This window comes from Panthera tigris, chromosome F2, assembly GCF_018350195.1.
Source record: "Panthera tigris isolate Pti1 chromosome F2, P.tigris_Pti1_mat1.1, whole genome shotgun sequence".
NCBI classification, from domain to species: domain Eukaryota; kingdom Metazoa; phylum Chordata; class Mammalia; order Carnivora; family Felidae; genus Panthera; species Panthera tigris.
Window position 1 is genome coordinate 1,019,975 of NC_056676.1, and position 22,707 is coordinate 1,042,681.

General features: G+C 42.1%; 1 protein-coding gene across 5 annotated transcripts in view; it reads left to right on the plus strand.

Moving 5' to 3' along the window:
• Window positions 1-22,707, plus strand: part of SPIDR (scaffold protein involved in DNA repair) — a 487,708-nt gene that overhangs the window by 441,175 nt on the left and 23,826 nt on the right. For all 5 annotated transcript variants that reach the window (XM_042972730.1, XM_042972733.1, XM_042972731.1 and 2 more), the window contains 4 exons: window positions 12,875-12,962; window positions 14,371-14,514; window positions 14,605-14,664; window positions 22,372-22,558. In XM_042972730.1, coding sequence (XP_042828664.1) covers window positions 12,875-12,962; window positions 14,371-14,514; window positions 14,605-14,664; window positions 22,372-22,558 — 479 coding nt within the window. The remainder of the gene's footprint in view (window positions 1-12,874; window positions 12,963-14,370; window positions 14,515-14,604; window positions 14,665-22,371; window positions 22,559-22,707) is intronic.

The window sequence follows — 22,707 nt, forward strand, 5'->3', positions numbered from 1 at the left end:
GACAAATGCTTGTTTAATTCATTCAAAGTTCTCTTTTGACTTTTCGAAGGTGACATAAAAGGACACAATGGGACATAAGCTGCCTTCTGGAAGGCAGTCTTTTTTCTTCTTAAATTCGGTCAAAACTGTATTTATAATTAGCACAGAGTCTGACACTGGATTAATTAAATGAATAGGTGTGATTAGGCAAAAGAAAATCAGAAACCATAGGTTTCTTAAAAGGAAAGTCAAGGGCTTATGAAAAATTCCCAAATGGAAGCATTGTGGGACAAGAAAGCCAGCCTCCTGAGAGTGGACCCGATGTGCCTGTCCTCTGCGGAATCCTCAGCAGCCAGATGGGGATGTGCCCAAGACGCACTTAATGCCTGGATGGTGGTGTAAAGGCATGTGGTCTGGCCACCCCGTGCTCACTGGAGCACCCAGCTCCTCCCCAGTCACTTTCCAGTACTGCATAGGGAAGGCACACAGCACACTGGCACCTGTCACACACAGCGAGTTGCTTCAGTGCTTCCATTTGAGAGTTCATACGCAAGCTGATTTCAGATGGCAGCAGGCCTTGGAAAAAAGAGGATGAGGTGGGGTTTAGGTGGGGTGGCGATGATGTGCTCTGGGCTCCTGGGCTCCGCTCTGCTGCCCAGGTCAGTGCTCTGAGTGCCCCCAGTGCCACCCCAGCAGCAAGCTGTCCTCAGGCATAAACAGCGTATTAGACAACGAAGGCACATCTTTAAAGAGCCTTCTTATTGAACCTTGAAGATACTTGACGATCCCTCTACAGTCTGAGAAAGACAGGGAGCGAATCACTTTTTATGCTGTATTCACTTTGGGTGTAGGAGATACGTAGTGAAGGTTTAACATTTCCTTCTTCTCTTCGAGCATTTTCACTTGTACCAAATAAAAGCAGTCATGCCTAGAAAGATGGCCTGTGCACGGTGACTTACACACTTGCCTTTATGGAGAGAGGCTGTGTTGTTCCCATCCCCTACCACCTGTAACATGACACATGACTAATTCTGTTGCTGCAGCAGGCATGTCCGCACACACCCCTCCTCCCAGCCTGTCCAGCACAAGTCTCCCAGGGCTCTCCTGTTACCATTCTCACTTCTAGGACCTCCTGGGGTTCAGTGATGCCCGTGTTTATGGAGCAAGAGGTAACTTTGACCCAGATCATACGTGTCACGGGAGAGTTTTAAATGTCACCAGATCCTGGTAGGTTGGTTTGATCTGGAGTTGGCTTCAGCCTCAGGCTGTTGGTGGTGGTGCCTGGAACTTCTGTGCTCTCCCCACGGAGTGGTTTGGCCATGGCGTGGGTGGTCTGCAGGGGGTGACATCCCCTGGAGTGTGGTGGGGGTGCGTGGGTGGTCTGCAGGGAGTGACATCCCCTGGAGTGTGGTGGGCATGGCGTGGGTGCTCTGCAGGGGGTGACCTCCTGTGGAGTGGCGTGGGTAGTCTGCAGGGGGTGACATCCCCTGGAGTGTGGTGGGTGTGGCGTGAGTGGTCTGCAGGGGTGACATCCCATGGAGTGGCATGGGTGCTCTGCAGGGGGTGACATCCCCTGGAGTGTGGTGGATGTGGTGTGGATGCTCTGCAGGAGGTGGCATCCCGTGGACTGGTGTGGGCTTGGCCTGGGTGCTGTGCAGGTGGTTTTAACACTGCAGGAAAAGGAGCCACCCCTGCAGACCACAGGCACCTGGACGCAGGCAGTGGAGGACACGTGGTGGCTATAAAACCTCTGTAAGAAATACTTTCTTTTTATCTAAGTTAAACTGCTATATCTTACTAGAAAGGGTAACCTTAAGTAAGTCAATTAATTTGCTATGATTTTTTAAGCCTTCTTTTTTCATGTTTATTTCTGTTGAGAGAGAGAGGGAGAGAGGGAGAGAGATAGCACGAGCAGGGGAGGGGCAGATAGACGGGGAGAGAGAGAATCCCAACCAGGCTCACACTGTCAGCACAGAGTCCGACGTGGGACCTGAACCCACTTAATGTGAGATCATGACCTGAGCCGAAACCAAGAGTCAGACTCAACCAGCTGAGTCACCCTAATTTGTGCCCCTAATTTGCTGTGATTTTTATCTGTACAAAGAAGGTTGTAAGTGAAACTTAATATATGTAAATATGTTTACAGATTAAAACAGTCCTTGGCCCATAGTAAAATTACCAAGTAATTATTAGTAGCTGTTACTATTATGCTTATATCTGGATTTTCAAGAGGGAATACCTTTCTAAGAAAAGAGGATTTGGTGGCACCTGGGTGGCTCAGTTGTTGGAGCGTTCGACCTCGGCTCGGGTCATGATCTCAAGGTTCGTGTTTCGGGCTCCACATCAGGCTCTGTGCTGACAGCTCGAATCCAGGACCCTGCTTCGAATTCCGTGTCTCACTCTCTCACTCTGCCTCTCCCCCACTCATGCCCTGTCTCTCTGTCTCTGAAGAATGAATAACTGTTCAAAAAAAATTTTTTTAAAAAGAGGATTTGTTGCCTTTCTAGGATTTCTAGAGTGGTTTTGAACACCTACAAGTGATATTCCCCTACCCATTCTCATACCTGTGTTCTTGCACAGACGTTAACAATGGTCCCTGCAGGAGTAGTCACGTTAAGACTGCTTCACCTTTGCTGTTCTCTTTGGCACGGACAAGATGTTCACGGCGTGGAGTGCAGGGCCTCCTCCCTTGGGGGAGCCGGTGTGCACCCACCCCCCAGGAAGACATCTTCCTCAGGATCTCCATAGGTCTGGCTCAACACTGCCAATTGGCCCGCTTCTAGAACTACTGTATTCTTTATTTTTTTATTTTATTTTTGAGAGAGAGAGACCAAGCACGAGTGGGTAAGAGGCAGAGAGAGAGGGAGACACAGAATCCAAAGCAGGCTCCAGGCTCTGAGCTGTCAGCACAGAGCCTGATGCAGGACTCAAACTCACAGACAATGTGATCATGACCTGAGCTGAAGTCGGACGCTTAACCGAATGAGCCACCCTTGCGCCCCTAGAACTACTATATTCTTGTTGGGTGTTGGGCCACAAGAAAGTATAAAGTGATAAGAATTGTTATATTATTTGCAAGTAACCAGATGCATTGATCTAATTTTATAAAGAGTGGAAAGTTATCTTTATAACTGAAAATAATATTCCTGTATAAGTTGAGCACTATTAATAAGGATTCAGGAAAAAGGAAGAAATTATATCTTAGGCTGCATTGAAATTGTATGTAAACATACAACTGACCAGAAATGCCTGAAGCCTATTGTCAGGCACATAGAGCCAGTGCTATGAGGTGGAACATGTGTGGCCTGTGTCTTCTCATGGTGGGCGGCCATCGTCCAGCACACAGGGAGACAAAGACATGCCAGGAAGGTAGTGGACTCAATCTTGAGCAACACTGAGGTTTAAAGAACAGTTGCAACTTCTTGGTCTCAGGAGCCCGTTATACTCTTCAAAATTAATGAGACCCCAAGGAGATTTTCTTTTAGTGTGGGTTATATTGATTAAAATTTACTGTATTTGAAATTAAAATGGAGAAAACTTAAATATTGATTACTTCACCTAAAAATCCCAATAATAAGCCCATTAAATAATAACATAAATAGTATTTTTATGAAAAATGTTTTCTAAAACAAAACCACTTTAGTGAGAAGAGTAGTATTGTTTTATGTTTTGCTGATCTCTTTAATGTCTGGACTAATGGAAAACAATGGAATATCATTTCTGCTCTGCATTCAAACTGTTGTAGCATCATGCATCCTGTGGCCTCTGGAAAACTCCATTTTGCACACATGAGAAAGGAAAATAAGGTCTTAGAAAATAGTTCTGGCCATGTGGGCCACCTGAAAGGGTATCCCCAAGCCCCTCTTTGAGAAACATGGGTCTGAAGTATTCCATTTTTCAGATAATCTGTGTTGCAGAGTTTGAGTACTACTATAATAGTAGGTATGGAGAAATTACCAACCAATAGTAGGAATGGAAAAAATTGCCATTTCCAATGGCAAATTTCAGGAACATTTTATACCCAAAATATATGCTTGATTTAAAAAAAACAAAACAAAACAAAAAACCCTAAGTATGAACTAACTCAGTGGACCAGGTTGCTTCCTTACATGTTGCCTTCCTATTATAGTTGATATCACCATTGTAGTTTAAATCTCCTGGAGCAAATTCCACTCTATCCGCAGCCAAAAGAAAGTGGTTCAGGCAGTCTTAGATGACTCAGGGAACACTTGGGAGTAGTATGTAGATGAGACTATATAAGATGGGGAAAATAACTGAGAAAACAGGCCAAGCAGGCAGGTAGTATCAGTTAACAATCTGGTATGCAGAGGGGAAAACCTGCCCCCTTTGCCTTCTTCCAGTGGACTGGAGGCCATGAACGTCTTCGTTTCCCTTGCTTCGAGTGGTTGGTTTTCCAGATAGCGTTAATTATCTACTAGTCAAAATAAAGAAGATTGGATATAATGAAACCAGAGGAAGTCAATCATTTGCTGCGGCAAAACATCTATAAAATTTGTGTGGAAATATGTAAATTTAGCATTGTTTCAAATGGCATTGAGGCTGGAACGCCAGTTCCAGTTGTACATGTTTCTGACATTCCTTTCTGATATCGTCCCCAGCCACCCTCCTTACTCTCGCAGCCTCCTTTTCAGACCCAGGCAGAGGGCCTGCTGTTGCTGCTACAGGACTAACCCCAGGACTCTTTAGCGCATCACATGACCCAGAGCACGGAGAGCTGCCTTTCTCAGCCACAAGTCCTCTAAGTGGATGTACCCACTGGTGTTCTCTGAGCATGCATAGCTTACTCAATTCCATGCACCGTTCTTGCACAAGGATGGGGTACGTTGGCTCTTACTAACCCCAGGAGAGACATCCGAGTGTGGACACCATTTCAGATTCTTATGCCAAATTTATGAGACTTTTTTCTGGAGATGCCCTCAAGTTGGTCCCCTCCCCCTAGAAACTCCTTTGTGTACTTCTACTTAGATTTTAACAGTTTCTAGAATATTCCCCAAATAACAAACTATAGGCAAGAAAATGATTTTTTTTTTTCATTCTGAGAAATAAGTGACTTTGCTTCTTAACCAACACCCAAAGCCCTTTGCAGCATGAGAAGAAGTCTTCAGTCAGCCAGGCTTATAGATCATTCTGCAGAAGGCATTTAGCATAGATGGTCGGCTATTTCTAGCTGCTCCATACTGTGGCACTTTCATAGAAAGGACATATGTCTTGTTCCCACTCCTCTATCAGCCACTGCAAACTTCACCTTTACCTAACACTGGAGATTTTGGAATCACATTTCCTTCTCAAGCAGAGACACATGTCAGCAAGGAATGCTAGCATTATAAATTGGAGAACCACCAAATCCTAGAAGGGAGGAAAGTGAGTCCAAGAGAGATTTCAGGACTTGCCCACATTATGTATGAAAGGTGTCCTCTCTATACCCCATTCTGCCTCCAGCACTCCATCAAAGCAAATCCCATCTCCAGCAGCATTGGTGGGGTTGGAGATGTGTACCCCAAGGCATGATGGGGCAGTATTCCCTTCTGAACAACCTTCACCTCTATTGCAATCCTAAGTTCCAGTCAATCTCTGGGACCTTAATTAGATTTAAAAAGTGTGATACTCTTCATTCTATTGTATCTCTCCTAAGGGGTCACTCCAAGAACTTTTTCCTAAGTACTCTAAGAAGGCACCTTTTATACTGTAACCAGTCCCAGTTAGGGGTGGCGCTTGCTTTAGAGAGAGTGGAAGAGTTGAAAACCATTTTAAAGTAAATCTCATGTCCCACATCCTGCTTATGCTGTTGGTCATAGGAGTAAGTATCTTCGAAAAGAGTATATACCTTGGGGCGCCTGGGTGCCTCAGTTAAGCGTCCAACTTCAGCTCAGGTCATGATCTCACAGTTGGTGAGTTCGAGCCCTGTGTCGGGCTCTGTGCTAACAGCTCAGAGCCTGGATCCTGCTTCAGATTCTGTCTCCATCTCTCTGCCCTTTCAACCCCCCACCCATGCTCTGTCTCTGTCTCTCTCACAAATATGAAAAATAAAACTTGAAAAAAAAATTTTTTTAAAGGAAAAGAGTATACTTTGCAGTTATGAATAGTTGTATCATTAGTTTATTCTATGCTAGTACTTAACACACCTAGACTATTTATAAGAAAGTGGGTGAAGGCTACACAGGATCTCTGTACTATCTTTGCTACTTTCTATGAGTCTATAATTAGTTCAAAATAAGGTTTTTTAAAAAATCAAATGAATTACTGATTAAATAGTTTAAAATAGTAATAAGTAATGGTGAATTAAATTATATTACTTTTGGGGGACTTTATTTGAATGTACCTAAAAACACCAATAGTAGCAATAGCAGTTACCATTTATGCCACAGTCAGGCACAAAAGATACATTCCATACAGAATGTATGGAAACATGTCCACAGTCCCGTGGCTGGGTGGATCACAGCTAGGCTCAGACCAGACCTGTGTGAAACTAAAGACGATGTGCTCTTCACTTTAAGATACTTCTCTCCATTGGTTACCACTGTTTTATTGTTTTGTTTTGTTTTTTAATTTTACTTTTTATTTTTTAAAATTTACATTCAAATTAGTTAGCATATAGTGAAACAATGATTTCAGGAGGAGATTCCTTAATGCCCCTTACCCATTTAGCCCATCCCCCCTCCCACAACCCCTCCAGCAACCCTGATTGTTCTCCATATTTATGGGTCTCTTATGTTTTGTCCCCCTCCCTGTTATTATATTATTTTGGTTTCTCTTCCCTTATGCTCATCTGTTTTGTCTCTTAAAGTTCTCATATCAGTGAAGTCATATGATTTTTGTCTTTCTCTGACTAATTTCACTTAGCATAATACCCTCCAGTTCCATCCATTGCAACATAGTTGCAAATGGCAAGATTTCATTCTTTGATTGCTGAGGAATATTCCATTATACATACGTACCACATCTTCTTTATCCATTCATCCATCAATGGATATTTGGGCTCTTTCCATACTTTGGCTATTGTTGATAGTGCTGTTCTAAACATGGGGGTGCATGTGTCCCTTCAAAACAGCACACCTGTATCCCGTGGATAAATGCCTAGTAGTGCAATTGCTGGGTCATAGGGTAGTTCTATTTTTAGTTTTTTGAGGAACCTCCATACGGTTTTCCAGAGTGACTGCACCAGCTTGCATTCCCACCAACAATGCAAAAGAGATCCTCTTTCTCCGCATCCTCCTTGCCAACATCTGTTGTTGCCTGAGTTGTTACTGTTGGCCATACTGACAGGTGTAAGGTGGTATCTCATTGTGGTTTTGACTTGTATTTCCCTGATGATGAGTGATGTTGAGCATTTTCTCATGTGTCTGTTGGCCATCTGGATGTCTTCCTTGGGGAAGTGTCTATTCATGTCTTTCGCCCATTTCTTCACTGGATTATTTGTTTTTTGGGTGTTGAGTTTGATAAGTTCTTTATAGATTTTTGGATACTAACCCTTTATCTGGTATGTCATTTGCAAATATCTTCTCCCATTCTGTCAGTTGCCTTTTAGTTTTGCTGATTGTTTCCTTTGCTGTGTAGAAGCTTTTTATTTTGATGAGGTCTCAGTAGTTCATTTTTGTTTTTGTTTCCCTTTCCTCCGGAGACATGCTGAGTAAGAAGTTGCTGCGGGCAAGATCAAAGAGGTTTTTGCCTACTTTGTCCTTGAGGATTTTGATGGCTTCCTGTCTTACATTGAGGTGTTTCATCCATTTTGAGTTTATTTTTGTGTCTGGTGAAAGAAAGTGGTCCAGGTTCATTCTTCTGCATGTCGCTGTCCAGTTTTCCCAGCACCGCTTGCTGAAGAGACTGTCTTTATTCCATTGGATATTCTTTCCTGCTTTGTCAAAGATTAGTTGGCCATACGTTTGTGGGTCCATTTCTGGGTTCTCTATTCTGTCCCATTGATCTGAGTGTCTGTTCTTGTGCCATGGTTACCACTGTTTTAACAGAGCCCCAGCTTTTTGGTTTTCAAAATAGATTATAAAAGTGTTGTATATGTTCTGTTAAAATTTCAAAGCATCCGAAAAGCATAAAAGTGAATATAGGATAAAAAAACCAAGTGTTCTTTTATAAATCATTCCAGATATAAAATTTCATGTTTCCAAATTTTTTTAAATATGTGTAATAACTTACAAACAAAATTGGATTTATAACCCCACACATTGTTGGGATGTAAAATGGTGCAGTGCCAGCACTATGCACCACAGTTAGGTAATTCCTCAAAAAGTTAAACACAGAATTACCATATGACCCAGCAAATTACTCCTATGTTATCTGCGTAAGAGAATTGAAAACATGTGTCCACACAGAAACTTGTATATGGGTGTTCATAGCAACAGTTTTCATTAACAGCCGAGAAGTGGAAACAACCCAAATGTCCATGAACTGATGAATGGATAATAAAATGTCATTTATCCATACCATGGATTATTCAGCCAAAAAAGGAATATAGTACTGACACATGCTATAACACAGATGAACCTTAAAAACATGATGCTGAGTAAAAGAAGCCAGACAAAAAAGACCACATTTAATATTATTCCATTTATATACAATGTCCATAAAAACAGCAAGGAGATCTGTAGCAAGAGTGACTGCTGATGGGCACAGCACAGGGTGTATCTGGGATGGTATTGCATGAGGAAACATTCTGGAAGTAGACAGTGGTGAAAGTTCCACAAGCCTATGAATACCCTAAAAACCATGCACTGTACACTTTAAAAGGATGAATTTTTTGGTATGTGACATATCTCAATTTTAAAAATTAGATTTAAGGGCACTCGGGGGCTCAGTTGGTTAAGCGTCTGACTCTTGATTTCAGCTCAGGTCATGATCAGGTTCATGGGATAAAGCCCCGAGTTGGGCTCTGCACTGACAGCATGCAGCCTGCTTGGGATTCTGTCTCTCTTTCTCTCTCTGCCCCTCTCCCACCCACAAGCACGCAGTGTGCACACGCTAAATAAATAAATAAATAAATAAACAAACCAACAAACAGTTTAAAAACTAAATTGAAAAATAAAATAAAAATTGTGTTCTGCTGTAAAGAATTTGGGATGCTCATATTATATCACATCTCACATAGAAGGGAGTATAACTCTTTCCATGAGCTGTCAACAATCCTCAGCCAAAATACTGGGTACTCATTTTCATGGTAAATATAACTTTTTTATGAAAAATGAGTATACATACATATATATATATATGCATGTATATATATAACAAAATACAATTTTAACCATTTTAAGTGTGCATTTTGGTAAATATAATTTTAATATGTGCGTATATCTTGATGTCTTCCCATTTAAATATTACCCTGTTGCTATAAATAAAATATAGCTATGGAAGCTTTCTAGTTTTCTGAGATGTGACCCAAATTTTTCTGCAGATTCACTTTATGCAATCTATAAATTAAGATATATCCTAAGAAATTTATTCTGGCAAAATGATGTTTTCAGATTTTTTTTCATATTTTTTTACCATAAACTGGATGACTTTTTCTGTATGTCCTTTTCCCCCTCTATTTTAATTAAACATATATTTTACAAACTTTAAAAAAAATGAAAATATAAACTTTTGGTGGCGTCTACCCATCAGATAATTTGTTTGTTGTTTTAAACATATTTTAAAGGGGTGGCTTTTTAGAAAGAATGAGTTTCCTATGCAACAAAGTGAAACCTGATACAAAAATGAATGGGAAGGACTGAAGTGAGAAGAACAATACACTGTAACTGTGCCAAAAGTTAGCTTCAGCACAAAGTCTGTCCAATTAGAGGCTGGAGTCATTTCGAGGGATGTGCGTGCTGCCTGAGACGAAAGCTCTAGTTCACAGAGCCATCTGAATCATATCTATTTTTCAAAACAGTAGAGAAGCTGATTTTTTATAAGACTGTTTTTTATTTAATGCATTAAAGTATAAATGTGTAACCGGTCCAAACTTTTAAAATTAGCCACTAGCATCCTCTAAATAAGTAAGCATCATTAAATTCAAATAGAACTTTTCTAAGGCTATATTCATAGTATAGCACTTGTCAAAGAAAATTCCAAGGGAACACTGCTTCCAAAAAGGACTTCATGGTTATAAATTGAAGAAACTTCCATTTGTCCAGATCTTACATGTATCTTTTACACCAGGTTTTCCAGAGTCTCCCACTCCAGTGTGTCTGGCTAAGCCACAGGTAGGCTGCATGCGACAACCCTAACCCACCATAGAACCCTGTCTTCTTGGAGTTTATGGACTCCACACAACAGAAACTCTAAAAATTTAGGAAAATCGATAAACACTTGGTCACTCTCTGGAAAGTGTTATTTTCCTGTTCTGTATAAAGAATCATCTTTTCATCATACCTTTAATTTGACTCTGTTCCTTCACAAAGAAGGTCACTCTGGGGTTAAAATCTTGTCTTCAACTGGGAAATTTTTGAACAGAAAACGGCATAGAAGTTAATAGCCTAAGGGCGCTTGGATGGCCTAGTCGGTTAAGTGCCTGACTCTTGATCTCGACTCAAGATCTTGGGGTCGTGAGATCCAGCCCTACGTAGGGTTCAGCGTGGAGCCTGCTTGGAATACTCTCTCTCTCTCTCTCTCTCTCTCTCTCTCTCTCTCTCTCTCACTCCTACCCCCCTCAAAAAATAAATAAATAAACTTTAAAAAAAAGAAGCTAATAGCCTAAACAATTAGCAATATGAATAATTACAAGAGCATCAGATGCCCAACATGTTGAGTACTTATTCTGAGCATAGAAACCCTAGTAGATGCTGTACTCACAGTGTGTTTTTCACCCCTTGCAGTAACACAACAGGTGTGTACTGATCTCTCCCAACTTTACAGAAGAGGAGACGGAAGGTGCAGGAATTAAGCAAACTTTCTTAAGGTTTCACAGTATATAAAATGCAGAACTAGAACAAGAGACAGGTCTTGTTGCAAGGCCCATGCTGTACCCACTCAGTCGTAAACGAGGGGCTTGAGCAAAGTCTTAGCTTTGCCTTTGAAATGTAGTCAGGTCTAAGGTGAGAAATGGACATATTTATTGGTGTAGAAAATTACTGTTTGCCCGCCAACCTTGCATTTCACCAGACTGCAAATAGGAAGTGAGCATATCAAATGTGTTAGGTCTGATTTCTGCAGTGAAGTATGTAGGTGTTTGTGATAGCTGGGTGTCAGTTCCTCATCCACCAAGTCTCTTGACTACTTTGTCTGGGCTGGCACTTCTCTGCAACCAGGACAAATTGATGCCCACCCACTGGGGAGCTCACATCAAACAGTGAGAGGACGGCAGAGGAACATGAGTCAGGTGGCATGCTCCAGGAAAAAAAGGAGCCAAGCCAGGAGCAGGAAGTACTGGGCACGTGGCAGACAGAGAGCAAGAGGCAAGTCCGTGTCCCATGTCCTTCCTGCCACCCCACCCACCCCCGGGAGAGACATCATGGGCCCACCCCATTCCTTAGTCTTGGGGAAGGGCAGTGAGAGGTCAAACGAGCTTACCTCTGCACCTTCCCTGACAGCTTTTCCTGACCTTAGGTAGCCCTGGGTCCCCCAGCCCTGTCCGTCACTCACACAGAGAGCTGCAACAGGGTACTTCTCAGAATTAATCAAGAGAGGGAGAGAGTAAATTTTCACCAGGCAATCCCTTTTTACCATGTGTTACCCACATTTTGCTTATTTGTTTGCTTGATTTTGACCCAAAACCTAAAAATTCACAGGAATGCTATTGAGCTTGGTGTTTGTCACAGGCTATGCCCTACGATTCTATTGAAATTGATTTGAGGAACCCAAAGGGGGTGGGGAGGTGCTTGTGTTGTCTAGTGCAAGCTAAGACCCTCATCTTCAGGTTCTGAGTTGTTCAGTTTTGTTAGCTGCTAGATCCTAAGCACCTAAAACTTGCTGTTAAACATTGAAAGAAATAAGAATATATAGATATTTACTCACACATGCATTCTATCTTGTTGAGAGAGCAAAATCTAAGAAGGCTTTGTGAGATGTGTGTGTATGTGCACACGTGCGTGTATACCAACTAAAACGGGGGAGTTTTTTAGTGTGATAAAATGTAAATAACATAAATTTTCCACCTTAACCATTAGTGGTGTCATTGAGTACATTCACACTGTTCAACATCCATCACACCCCTCCAGCTCTAGAATGTTTCCATCTTCCCAAACTAAAACTCCATGACCATTCAACACTAACCGCCTGTTTCCCACCCCCTCAGCCCTTAGCAACCATCATTCCACTTTCTGTTTGTACAAGTTTGATTGCTCTAGGAACCTCATGAGTGGAATCATATAATATGTGTCCTTGTACGTCTGGCTATCTTTTTTACTTTAGATAGCTTATTGATAATTTTTCTTCTTATGAGTAATACATACCTATTTTGGAAAAAGATAGGAAACACATAAAAGCCAAAGGAAGAAAGTGTTACTTCTAAGCTGCACTCAGATAACCACTAAAATCATTTGTATATCTTTCAGTATCCTTTTCTTTTGGCTTATTACATGTAGGTATGTGCATAGATACATACATAGAGAAAGACATTATAGTTTGTTGCCTGCTTTTCCATTAGCAAGGTATCAGAAACATTTTCCCATTTTCTTAAACACTTCTATGTAACCACTTCAATGGCTGTACAATACTTGATTGGGGAGCTGTATCACAATGTAATGGACAAACTCCTTCCTGTTCTTGCGCGATTTCAAAGGCCTGTTTGTCTGTGTGACAGTGTCTTCCCCATCCGAATCAGCACACATCCTGAATGGTGTCTCCTTGGCATTAGGGATAGTACCTGTTAAGCAAAACTGCACATGCCCAGATCATGAACGGGCACTGAAGTGATGAATACCATCAACAGCATCTTTTTTTTTTCCAGGACAGCAGGGCTTTTCAGCTTGATTGACACCATGTGGCCTCCAGCCATGCCTCTGAAAGCACCTGGCCGTGGCCAAGCCCATGAAGAGGTAAGCCAGCATCTGAGGGGCTTCCCCTGACTGACACCTGCACCATGCCAGGTGCTGAGTCAGGCCCCACCCACGGTTCACATCCCCGAGAAGCCGAGGTCCAGTAACTATCAGCCAGGAGGACAGAGATTCAGACTAGTTCACCTCAGTCTAAAGTCCAGCCTCTAGCTGCTTTCTTTGCTATGCCACACTCCATTCTTCTTGAGGTTAATTTATGACGATGTCTTAAAACCACAACCACTGCATGCCATTGTAACAATTAGGGTCTCAGCCTCGTACTAAATAAGACACAGGGTGTCTTCCCCCTCTGCCTCCCAGATACTGTTAGAACCAACATTCAGTTACCAATTAGAGCACAAACTCATATAATGTGGTAAATAAAACCCATGGTATTGGTACAACTACCCGGTTAGCCAGGGATTTCCCTTCTACTGCATCAAATTGTTTATGGTAGTTTCTCACAGGTAGTAAAACTGACTGATTAAAATGTGTCCCTTCTTCACCATCCTCAAATATATCCACCAGACTGGCCAGTGGCTGCTTTGGGCCATAGCTCTGAAAGCTGAAAACTGGGGGCTGTCTTGTTTGTGTGGTAGCTGAGTTCCTAGCAGACTGCTAAGACTATAACTCTGTACTGTGCTAGACCAGTAAACAGTTGTCAACAATACCCTTTTTTTTAAAGGGAAGAAGTGTACTTATTTTTTTATTTATTTTTAATGTGTATTCATTTTTTGAGAGAGAGAGAGAGAGAGAGAGCATAAGTGGGGCAGGGGCAGAGAGGGGTGGGGGAACACAGAATGTGAAGCAGGCTCCAGGCTCTGAGCTGTCAGTACGGAGCCCGATGCAGGGCTCGAGATCATGACCTGAGCTGAAGTCAGACACTTAACAGACTGAGCCACCCAGGCGCTCAAAGAGGAAGAAGTTTCTAAATGGTGTTTTCAGATATACTCTGAAGAATGGTTTGTTTTTGTTTTTGTTATTTAATTTTTTTAAGTTTATTTATTTACTTGGAGAGAGAGCTCGGGAGGGGCAGAGAGGGGGAGAGAGAGAATCCCAAGCAGGCTCCACATTACCAGCGTGGAACCTGATCCAGGGCTCGAACTCACAAACCATGAGATCGTGACCTGAGCCAAAATCTAGAGTTGGATACTTAACCACCTGAGCCACCCAGGTACTCCTGAAGAATTTTTGTTTTTAATGAAATCTTGAATCCGTAGTAAATTCAAAAAGTGTAAAAGTTCTTATGTTTGTTCCCAGAGATAAACAACATACCAATTTCTTATATAACCTTCCAGGGAGATAGAATGCATCTGTGAATAGATACCTATATATTAAAGAGTAGATTTTAATAGTGTATTTGAATATTTACCAGCACACTTATGTTTGCCTTTGCCTTCATTTTAAACAGGTAGAAACTCGTGTGCCTCCTCCTAGCTTCTGTTACATCCTCTCTGCTCATCCAAGTGTGGGACAGATTGATGTCATAGAAGAAGACCGCATTTCTAAGCTTTACCAACCTCCAGTTACCCGCTGCTTAAGAGAAATTCTTCAGGTATCGTCTGTGTTTCTAATAGGGTCTTTAACTACTTTTACTGTATGTGTGTTTTGTGTCACGTTCTAATCATTTTCAATGCCTTTCCAGAGCGATGACCACAGTACACGTTGCAGTTTCTATGCCAGAGTGATTTATCAAAGATCACAGGTAATCGATCCCTCTCTCTCTCTTTCTGATAAGGTGTTAAAAAGTTTACTAAAGGATAACCTCTCATAGAAATTAATGGAGTGCTAAAATGGAAAAGCGTTTTTAAAATCCAGTTATGCGTGCTCCTAGCCTAGGCAGCAGTATATCCATTTCTTGTGCAGGTGCAGCCTGCCAGCCAGTGTGGTATGTCCTGGGTGTGAAACAGCCTAGGCATAGCCCGCCTGAGAAGTTCTCAGCCCCGCACTGTGCATTCCTTTCTGGCACACAGGCAGGTCGTAGGAAGGGGGTAAAAGGAGGACTCTCAGGACTGAGCTCGGCCCCTGCCAGAACTGTCCAAGAGCTCTGAGTTAGCGACAGGTGAAGGAAGCCCTGTGGCCCCTGGAAGGCTTTGGCAGTCCTGGGGAGGTGCTCATTTGCCGCCTTGCCACTTAACAAATCAGCTAGGAGCAGAAAAGGGAAAGAGATGTTTTTGGTAAGCGGAACACCTGACGTAAGTTCTGCCAGAAAAAAAAACCTCTGCTGGACCTTAACTCAGAGAGGAACATCCATGCAAATCTGTCACCGGAGGAATACAGACCATCCCACTGTTCAATCCTCGTTTTCCTTTTCTCCGTTCACTTCGTAATCATTTGACAGTGAATTGATACCCCTCCTGAGGAATAAGAGAGTGACTGACATCAGTCATTCACAGTGCTTCCTATGAGCCACCCAGTATTTGGCTCAACAGGCAGGGCGACAGGCCCTCACTGAGGGTGATATCCAAGTACCTGAGGTGCCTCTTACCTCCCAACCCTGAAGCAAACCGAAGGCTGACTGCAAATTCCCCCACCCACCGTCTGCAGGACACTTAGTATGTTAAGACATGCTTGGCACCTGGCACATTGCCTATTATTCTCACACACATTCCAGGTCGTATGACTGTGTCATAGGCAGTGGTTCTCTGTGCGGCTGCCATTTACTCTGCAGATAGACTGCTGTCCTCGGGGGCAATATAGCACACGTTGGTGCCCGTAGAGGCTCACCTGCCCACAGCCCCAGCTGACAGCAGAGGTGGGAAGTAAAAAGAGCAGGTGTCCGATATACCATAGCTAAGTCTCACTGCTAGCCCCAGTGGACAGAGAGAGACAAACTACAGGTCGTCTGCCTCACTGCATGAAGGAGCCTTGCCTTCTGGCCAATTGAGAACACCGATACCCTCCTGTCCTGAGTTTTCTGCCAAGAAATAGGCTTCCATTAGCACAGGTGCAGCCTGCCAGCAAGCGTGGGTTTCAGTGGGAGTATGTACCGAAGGATTGGTAGTACTTAGGTGACAGGGGCTTGGAACCCAAAGGAACAGATTCCTCGATGCGTTATAATTCTCTGTACCTACTGTGTTCTGCTTTTGTGGGGCAGAGAATCACCAGAAACCAACTTCCTCAGGGAGGAATTGAAATAAGCTAGGTCCTGGGGCCACAGTGTGGTCCAGCGAGTCACCTGTACATTACAGTGCTGGTTGACTTTAAGAAGGGCACTAGGAGTCACTGCAAGAACCTGAGTTTTTAAAGAAGATTCTATTGTATCTCCATTATACAAATGGCCAAGTCATGCAGGTGAAAGAGATATTTACCTTTTTTTTTAATGATTTTATCTTTAAGTAATCTCTACCCCTAACTTAGGCTCAAACTTACAACCCGGAGATCAAGAGTTGCGTGCTCTACCCGACTTAGCCAGCCAGGTGCCCCCTTGACTTGTATTTTGAATAAAATTATTCTAACCTTTTAGATTAATAGTAATTATAGATTCATGTAGGCTGCAAAGAAATAGTGTCCTCCCATGTAGCCTGCCCTGTACTAACTTCTCATACCCAGAGTAGCCACCATTTAACACCCTAACCAAGAAAGTGACATCAGCCACTAATCTGGTGTCATCTTCATAATTAGGTCATTTCATGATAGTTACACAAATGAGACCACGCAATGTATATCAGTGATGTCTCCTAGGCCAGCTGCACAAAGTACCAAAAGCTGGATCGCTGAAAACAACGGAAATGTATCATTTCACACTTCTGGAGGCCAAAAGTCTGAAATCAAGGAAGGTATCAGCAGGGCCATGCTCTCTGTGACGGCTTCAGGGAAAATTTCCTTGCCTCTTCCGCTTCTGGTGTTTGCTGGCAATCCTTGGCGCGTACACGCATCACCCCAGGCACATGGCCATCTGTGTCTTCACGTGGCCTTCCCTCTGTGCCTATCAGAATCCAAATTTCCTTTTCTTTTAGGGACACCAGTCATATTGGATGAGGGCCTGCTGAAATGATCTCCTCTTAACTTGGTTACATTTATAAAGACTTTAGTTTCAAATTAGATCACATTCTGACATACTAGAGTTAGGACTTCAACCGATCTTTTTGGAGGGACACAATTCAACCTGTAACAGCTCCTTTGGGAGCTATTTGGTCGGGATTATTTTTCCCCCAATTAATAAAATTCTCTAGAGATTCATCCAGAGAACTAATAATGTTGAACATCTTTTCATTCGTTTTTTTGCCATCTGTGTAACTTCTTTGATGAAATGTCTATACATGTCTTTTGCCTATTTTCTGTTTGGATTATTTGTTTACTGCTGAATTTTTATTTATTTTTTCAATATGGCATTTTCTTTCATATTTATATTTTTATTTTTTATATTTTGGTTAGATAACATACACTGCAATATTGGTTTCAGAAGTAGAATTCAGTGATTCATCACTTACATATAATACCCAGTGCTCATCATAAGTGCAGTCCTTAATGCCCATTACCCAAGTAGCCCATCTCTTTGCCTAGTCTTAGGTCCCAAAGTTTATCTTTTTTTTTTAAATGTTTACTTATTTTTAAGAGACAGAGAGCACGCGCTCAGCGCGCGCACACACACACAAACACACACACGTGAATGGGGGAGGGGCAGAGGCAGAGAGACAAAAAGAATCCCAAGCAGGCTTCTCACTGTCAGCACAGAGCCCAGGATGGGTCTGGATCTCACGAACTGTGAGATCATGACCTGAGCCCAAATCAAGAGTCAGATGCGCAACTGACTGAGCTACCCAAGTGCCCCCCAAATTTATGCTTTATGTTCTTTTCCAGAAGATTTATAATTTTACATTTGAGTATGCTGCATTTTTGAGTTGGTTTTTTTTTTTTAATTTTTTTTTTTCAACGTTTTTTATTTATTTTTGGGACAGAGAGAGACAGAGCATGAACGGGGGAGGGGCAGAGAGAGAGGGAGACACAGAATCGGAAACAGGCTCCAGGCTCCGAGCCATCAGCCCAGAGCCTGACGCGGGGCTCGAACTCACGGACCGCGAGATCGTGACCTGGCTGAAGTCGGACGCTTAACCGACTGCGCCACCCAGGCGCCCCTTGAGTTGGTTTTTTAATAAAGTGTGTAGTTTAGGTCAAAGTTCATTTTTTTTTTTGCCTAGAGATGTCCAGTGTTCCAGCATTATTTGTTGATAGGTTGTCCTTCCTCCATTGAATTGCTTTTGCAACTTTGTCAGAAATTAATGGGGCATTTTTGTGTGGAAGAGATCTTTTTTTGTTGTTGTTGTTCTTAAGTAGGCTTCACACCCAGCGTGGAACCCAACACGGGGCTTGAACTCACAACCATGAGATCAAGACTTGACTGAGATCAGGAGTCGAACACTTAACTGTCTGAGCCACCCAGGCGCCCCAGAAGAGATCCATTTTCAATAAAATTTTAGCAATAATAATGGTAGTACAGCTTTCAATTAGTTGGTTATTTGTGTCTTTTTACAGAGGATATTATTTGTTACTGATTTTATTCATAACCCCAATGGTAACAATAAATTGATAGTTAATTTCAAAGGAAGTTAGACCATTTTGGCTCATCAAGAAATTAAAAAAGAGACAGTAAGCCAAATCCAGGGTATTTACAAAGAGTATCTAAAATCTTTGAATGCTGTCAGAACTCCCAACTATAGATAATCTTATAGAAATCTTTGCCCTTCCTGAGATATCTACCATTTTTTAAAATGTGATTTTGCTAGTTGTTCCCCTAAAATCATTTATAATTCCATGGTCCAATACAGGATCTTGCATTGCACTTAGCTGTCATGTTTCTTTCCTCTTCAAATAGAACGTTTCTGCATCTTTGCTTATTTTTTAGGACCTTAACATTTTTGAAGAATAGAGATCAGTTACTTAGAATATCTGCCCCTTTGGATTTGCCTCATGTTAGCTCATGACTAGATTCAAGCTATGCATTTTTGTCAGGAATACCACATAAAAATACTGTCTTCGTATCAGAAAGCACACAGCTGATTTGTCCCAGTGCTATAATATTTTATCAGTTGATTACAATGGTGTTATCTAAGATGCTCAAAATCACTCACCATCAGGGAAATACAAATCAGGATTACAATGAGATACCACCTCACACCTATCAAAATGGCTAAGAGTAACAACACAGGAAACAACAGGTGTTGGCAAGGATGTGGAGAAAGGGGAACCCTTTTGCACTGTTGGTGGGCGTGCAAACTGGTGAACTCTGGAGAACAGTGTGGAGGCTCCTCAAAAAGTTAAAAGTAGAACTACCCTACAATCCAGCAATTGCACTACTAGGTATTTATCCAAAGGATACAAAAATACAGATTTGAAGGGGCACATGCACCCCGATGTTTATAGCAGCATTATCAACAATAGCCAAATTATGAAAATAGCCCAATATCCACTGACTAATGAATGGATAAAGAAGAGGTGATTGATATATATAATATTAGTTGTGAAAAAGAAATCTTCCTATTTGCAATGACATGGATGGAGCTAGTGAGTATTGTGCTAAGTGAAATAAGGCAGAGAAAGACAAAGACCATATGATTTCACTCATATATGAAACTTAAGAAACAAAACAAATGAGCAAAGGGGGAAAAAAAGAGAGAGGCAAACCAGAAAACAGACTCTTAACTATAGAGAACAAATAGGGTTGCTAGAGGGGAGGTGGACAGGGAATGGGCTTAATGGGTGATGGGTGTTAAGGAGGGCACTTTGATGATCACTGGGTGTTATATAGAAGTGATGAACCACTAAATTCTACACCTGAAACTAATAACATACACTGTATGTTAACTAACTGGAATTTAAAGAAAAACTTTTGAAAAAAAAATATGGTGTTTTCTAGTTTTCTCCACTCTAAAGTTAATAACTATCTGATCCATATAAAGGAAGATATTTGGGTGGGACATGGGTGGGAAGATATTTGTATGTAAGAAGATACATTGAGACTATGTAAATATCCTATTTTCATCAAACTTTTACTCACTCATTTTAATATCCATATGATTCTTGGCCTGAATTATTACTCTGATAGTGACCTAATGGTAGTTTTCTAGCTCTAGCTTACCTTCTATATTTATTAGTTGCATTCAGCTATACTTAGGAGCTTTTTATTTCCTTGATTTAATTATGTATTCACTTACTTATATCAGTATGGACCAGTGAATTCAGTTTTTATTCAATGAGTTATAATCTTACTGTTGTTTATTTGGATGTTCAAATTTACCAGATTCAGGCTGGCTCATGTGCCCTTTGGGCATGTTCCTATATCCTTTTAAGTACTTCCTTGCTGTCTGACACAATGAGACGTTTCAGACTCACCTTGTGCTTTCTCTGCTCTGGAAACAGCCATCTCTTCAAGGAGCCCTGGTTGATTTTAATGGAAAACAGCATTTAAACAAAGGTCTGGTAACTAGATGGGCTCATTGCCACTGGCATGTTATTGCCTTCAGACCCTCTCAGTGAACAGAACAAGGAAGTATTACGTGTGTAAACCCATGCACACATACACATAAATCTGTATTTCTTTCCATCTCTCCATCTATATCTGAAATCTTAATTTTACACCAATATCTCCAACTGTAGATCATTACCACAGAATTGACTTTAGGTTTTCCCCATTTCCATATTTATAACTCCCTTATCCAATAGTGAGAAACCTGGCTCTCATTTTCCTCCATATAATTTACTCTAATTTCCTATGTGTAATCAGCATTTCAACCATGTGAGCTCCCCCTTGACCCAAACCCACAGCTCCTACCATGCAAGTCACTTTCTCTGCCCATTCCTGTCAACCAGCCAAATGGAATCCTCAAACTGACCATGCCATCAATCCACGCAAGCAACACCAACTGAACCTCAAGCCAGCCAGGTTGTCATGGTCCAGCCCTACTGACTACAAGGGTCTTCCCAGGCAAATCCTTAGCCTCATTGGATCTACTAAATCCTAAACTCTGACCAAGGGTAAAGGGCAGAATACCACTATAATGAACTTTAAAAGACATTACAACTTTTGCAGATGAAAGAAAATTATAGGGGTGCCTGGGTGACTCAGGCGTCTGAGTCTTGATTTCGGCTCAGGTCACAATCTCACAGTTGGTGAGTTGGAGCCCCATATTGGGCTCTGTGCTGACAGTGCAGAGCCTGCTTGGGATTCTCTCTCTCCCCTTCTCTCTCTGTCCTCTGGCTCTCTCTCTCTCTCTCTGAAAAATAAATGAACTTAAAAAAAAAGAAAATTATTATCAGGTCCAATTGTTTGCTAGTGACCAAGACACGTAGATTCTATTATATACTTGAAAGAATAAAAAAGAAAAAGAAAAATTGTTGCAGATACAACAGTTATTTTATACCTGCTTTATACCACGGCCCTATGCAAAGTCTGAGGGCAGTAATAAATATTCCTGTCTTAGTCAGTTTGGGCTGCTATGGATTAAACAGCAGCAGTTCATTTCTCACAGGTCTGAGTTCAAACTGCCAACATGGTCAGGTTCTCAGTGAGGCCCCTCCTGTTGACTTATAAAAGGATATGTCTTTGCATCCTCGCAGTGTGGAAGGCAGGAGGGGAGACAAACTGCCTCATGTGTTACAAGGACCCTGATTCCACCATCAAGGTGACACCCTCATGACCTAATTACCTCCTGAATACCACACCTACCATTACAATCACACTGGAGGTCAGGAATTCAACTTATGAATTGAGGATGTGGGAGTGGATGTGAACATTCAGTTTATAACAATCTCTGATCCCTAGGAAACCTACGTCTAACAGGAGAGAAGGATGTGTATGGACTAAATATAAGACAGTGTGGTAATTCACATTCTGGGTATGGGAACATGAGATCTGGACAAAAAGAGCAGTGAAATCTCCCTGAGTAGGTCAAGGACAATACATTAGTGCCAAGGAAGGGCAGACTGAATCCCAGCAAAGGAACCCTTCAAACAAGTACAGGGTTGGGGTTCCCAGGGCTCAGCCGTGTCAATCAGGTTGGATTGTTTGCTAGTGACCAAGACACGCAGACTCTATTGCATATTTGAAAACATTTGTGGGAATGATATCTAAAATAGTGTTGTAATAATCATCTAACATTATTGCTTTTAAAAGTTTGGATATTAGGGGCGCCTGGGTGGCTCTGTCGGTTTAGCGTTCAAATTCGGCTCAGGTCATAACCTCACAGTTCGTGAGTCCGAGCCCCACATCGGACTCACTGCTGTCAGCCTGTCGGCTCACTTGGGATCCTCTGTCCCCTCTCTCTCTGTCCCTCCCTTGCTTATGCTCTCTCTCTCAAAAAATAAATTAAAAACATTAATTTTCTTTTAAGTCTTGGACGTTAGAATAGCTATTAAAGTTAATAGACTTGACTGTGTCTTTGAATTGTAACTAAATGATTTGCTTCTTCTGCAGCAAAGGGAGATTTGGCTGATGGTGACTGATGTCAGCCTGCAGATGCAGGATGAGAATAACTCTGGCCTCCCCAAAACCGTACCAGTCTGCGTGGCCCCCTCATGTGTGCTGAGCCAGGAAGTCGTGGAAGCGCTCGCCGAGGCTACCCCTCACAGCTTCCTCTTCAGGGACACTCTCCGAGCCCAGGGTATGCTTTCTTCTTCCCAGTTTTGGCCCAGCAGCCACTGATAGACGCCACAGAATGGCACTGTGGCTTGTCAGTGCCTCTGACTTACTTGGAACCGCGTCCCTTCGTGAAGCCAACTGCGGACGTGCTGTGTGGAGTGGAAGAGACCC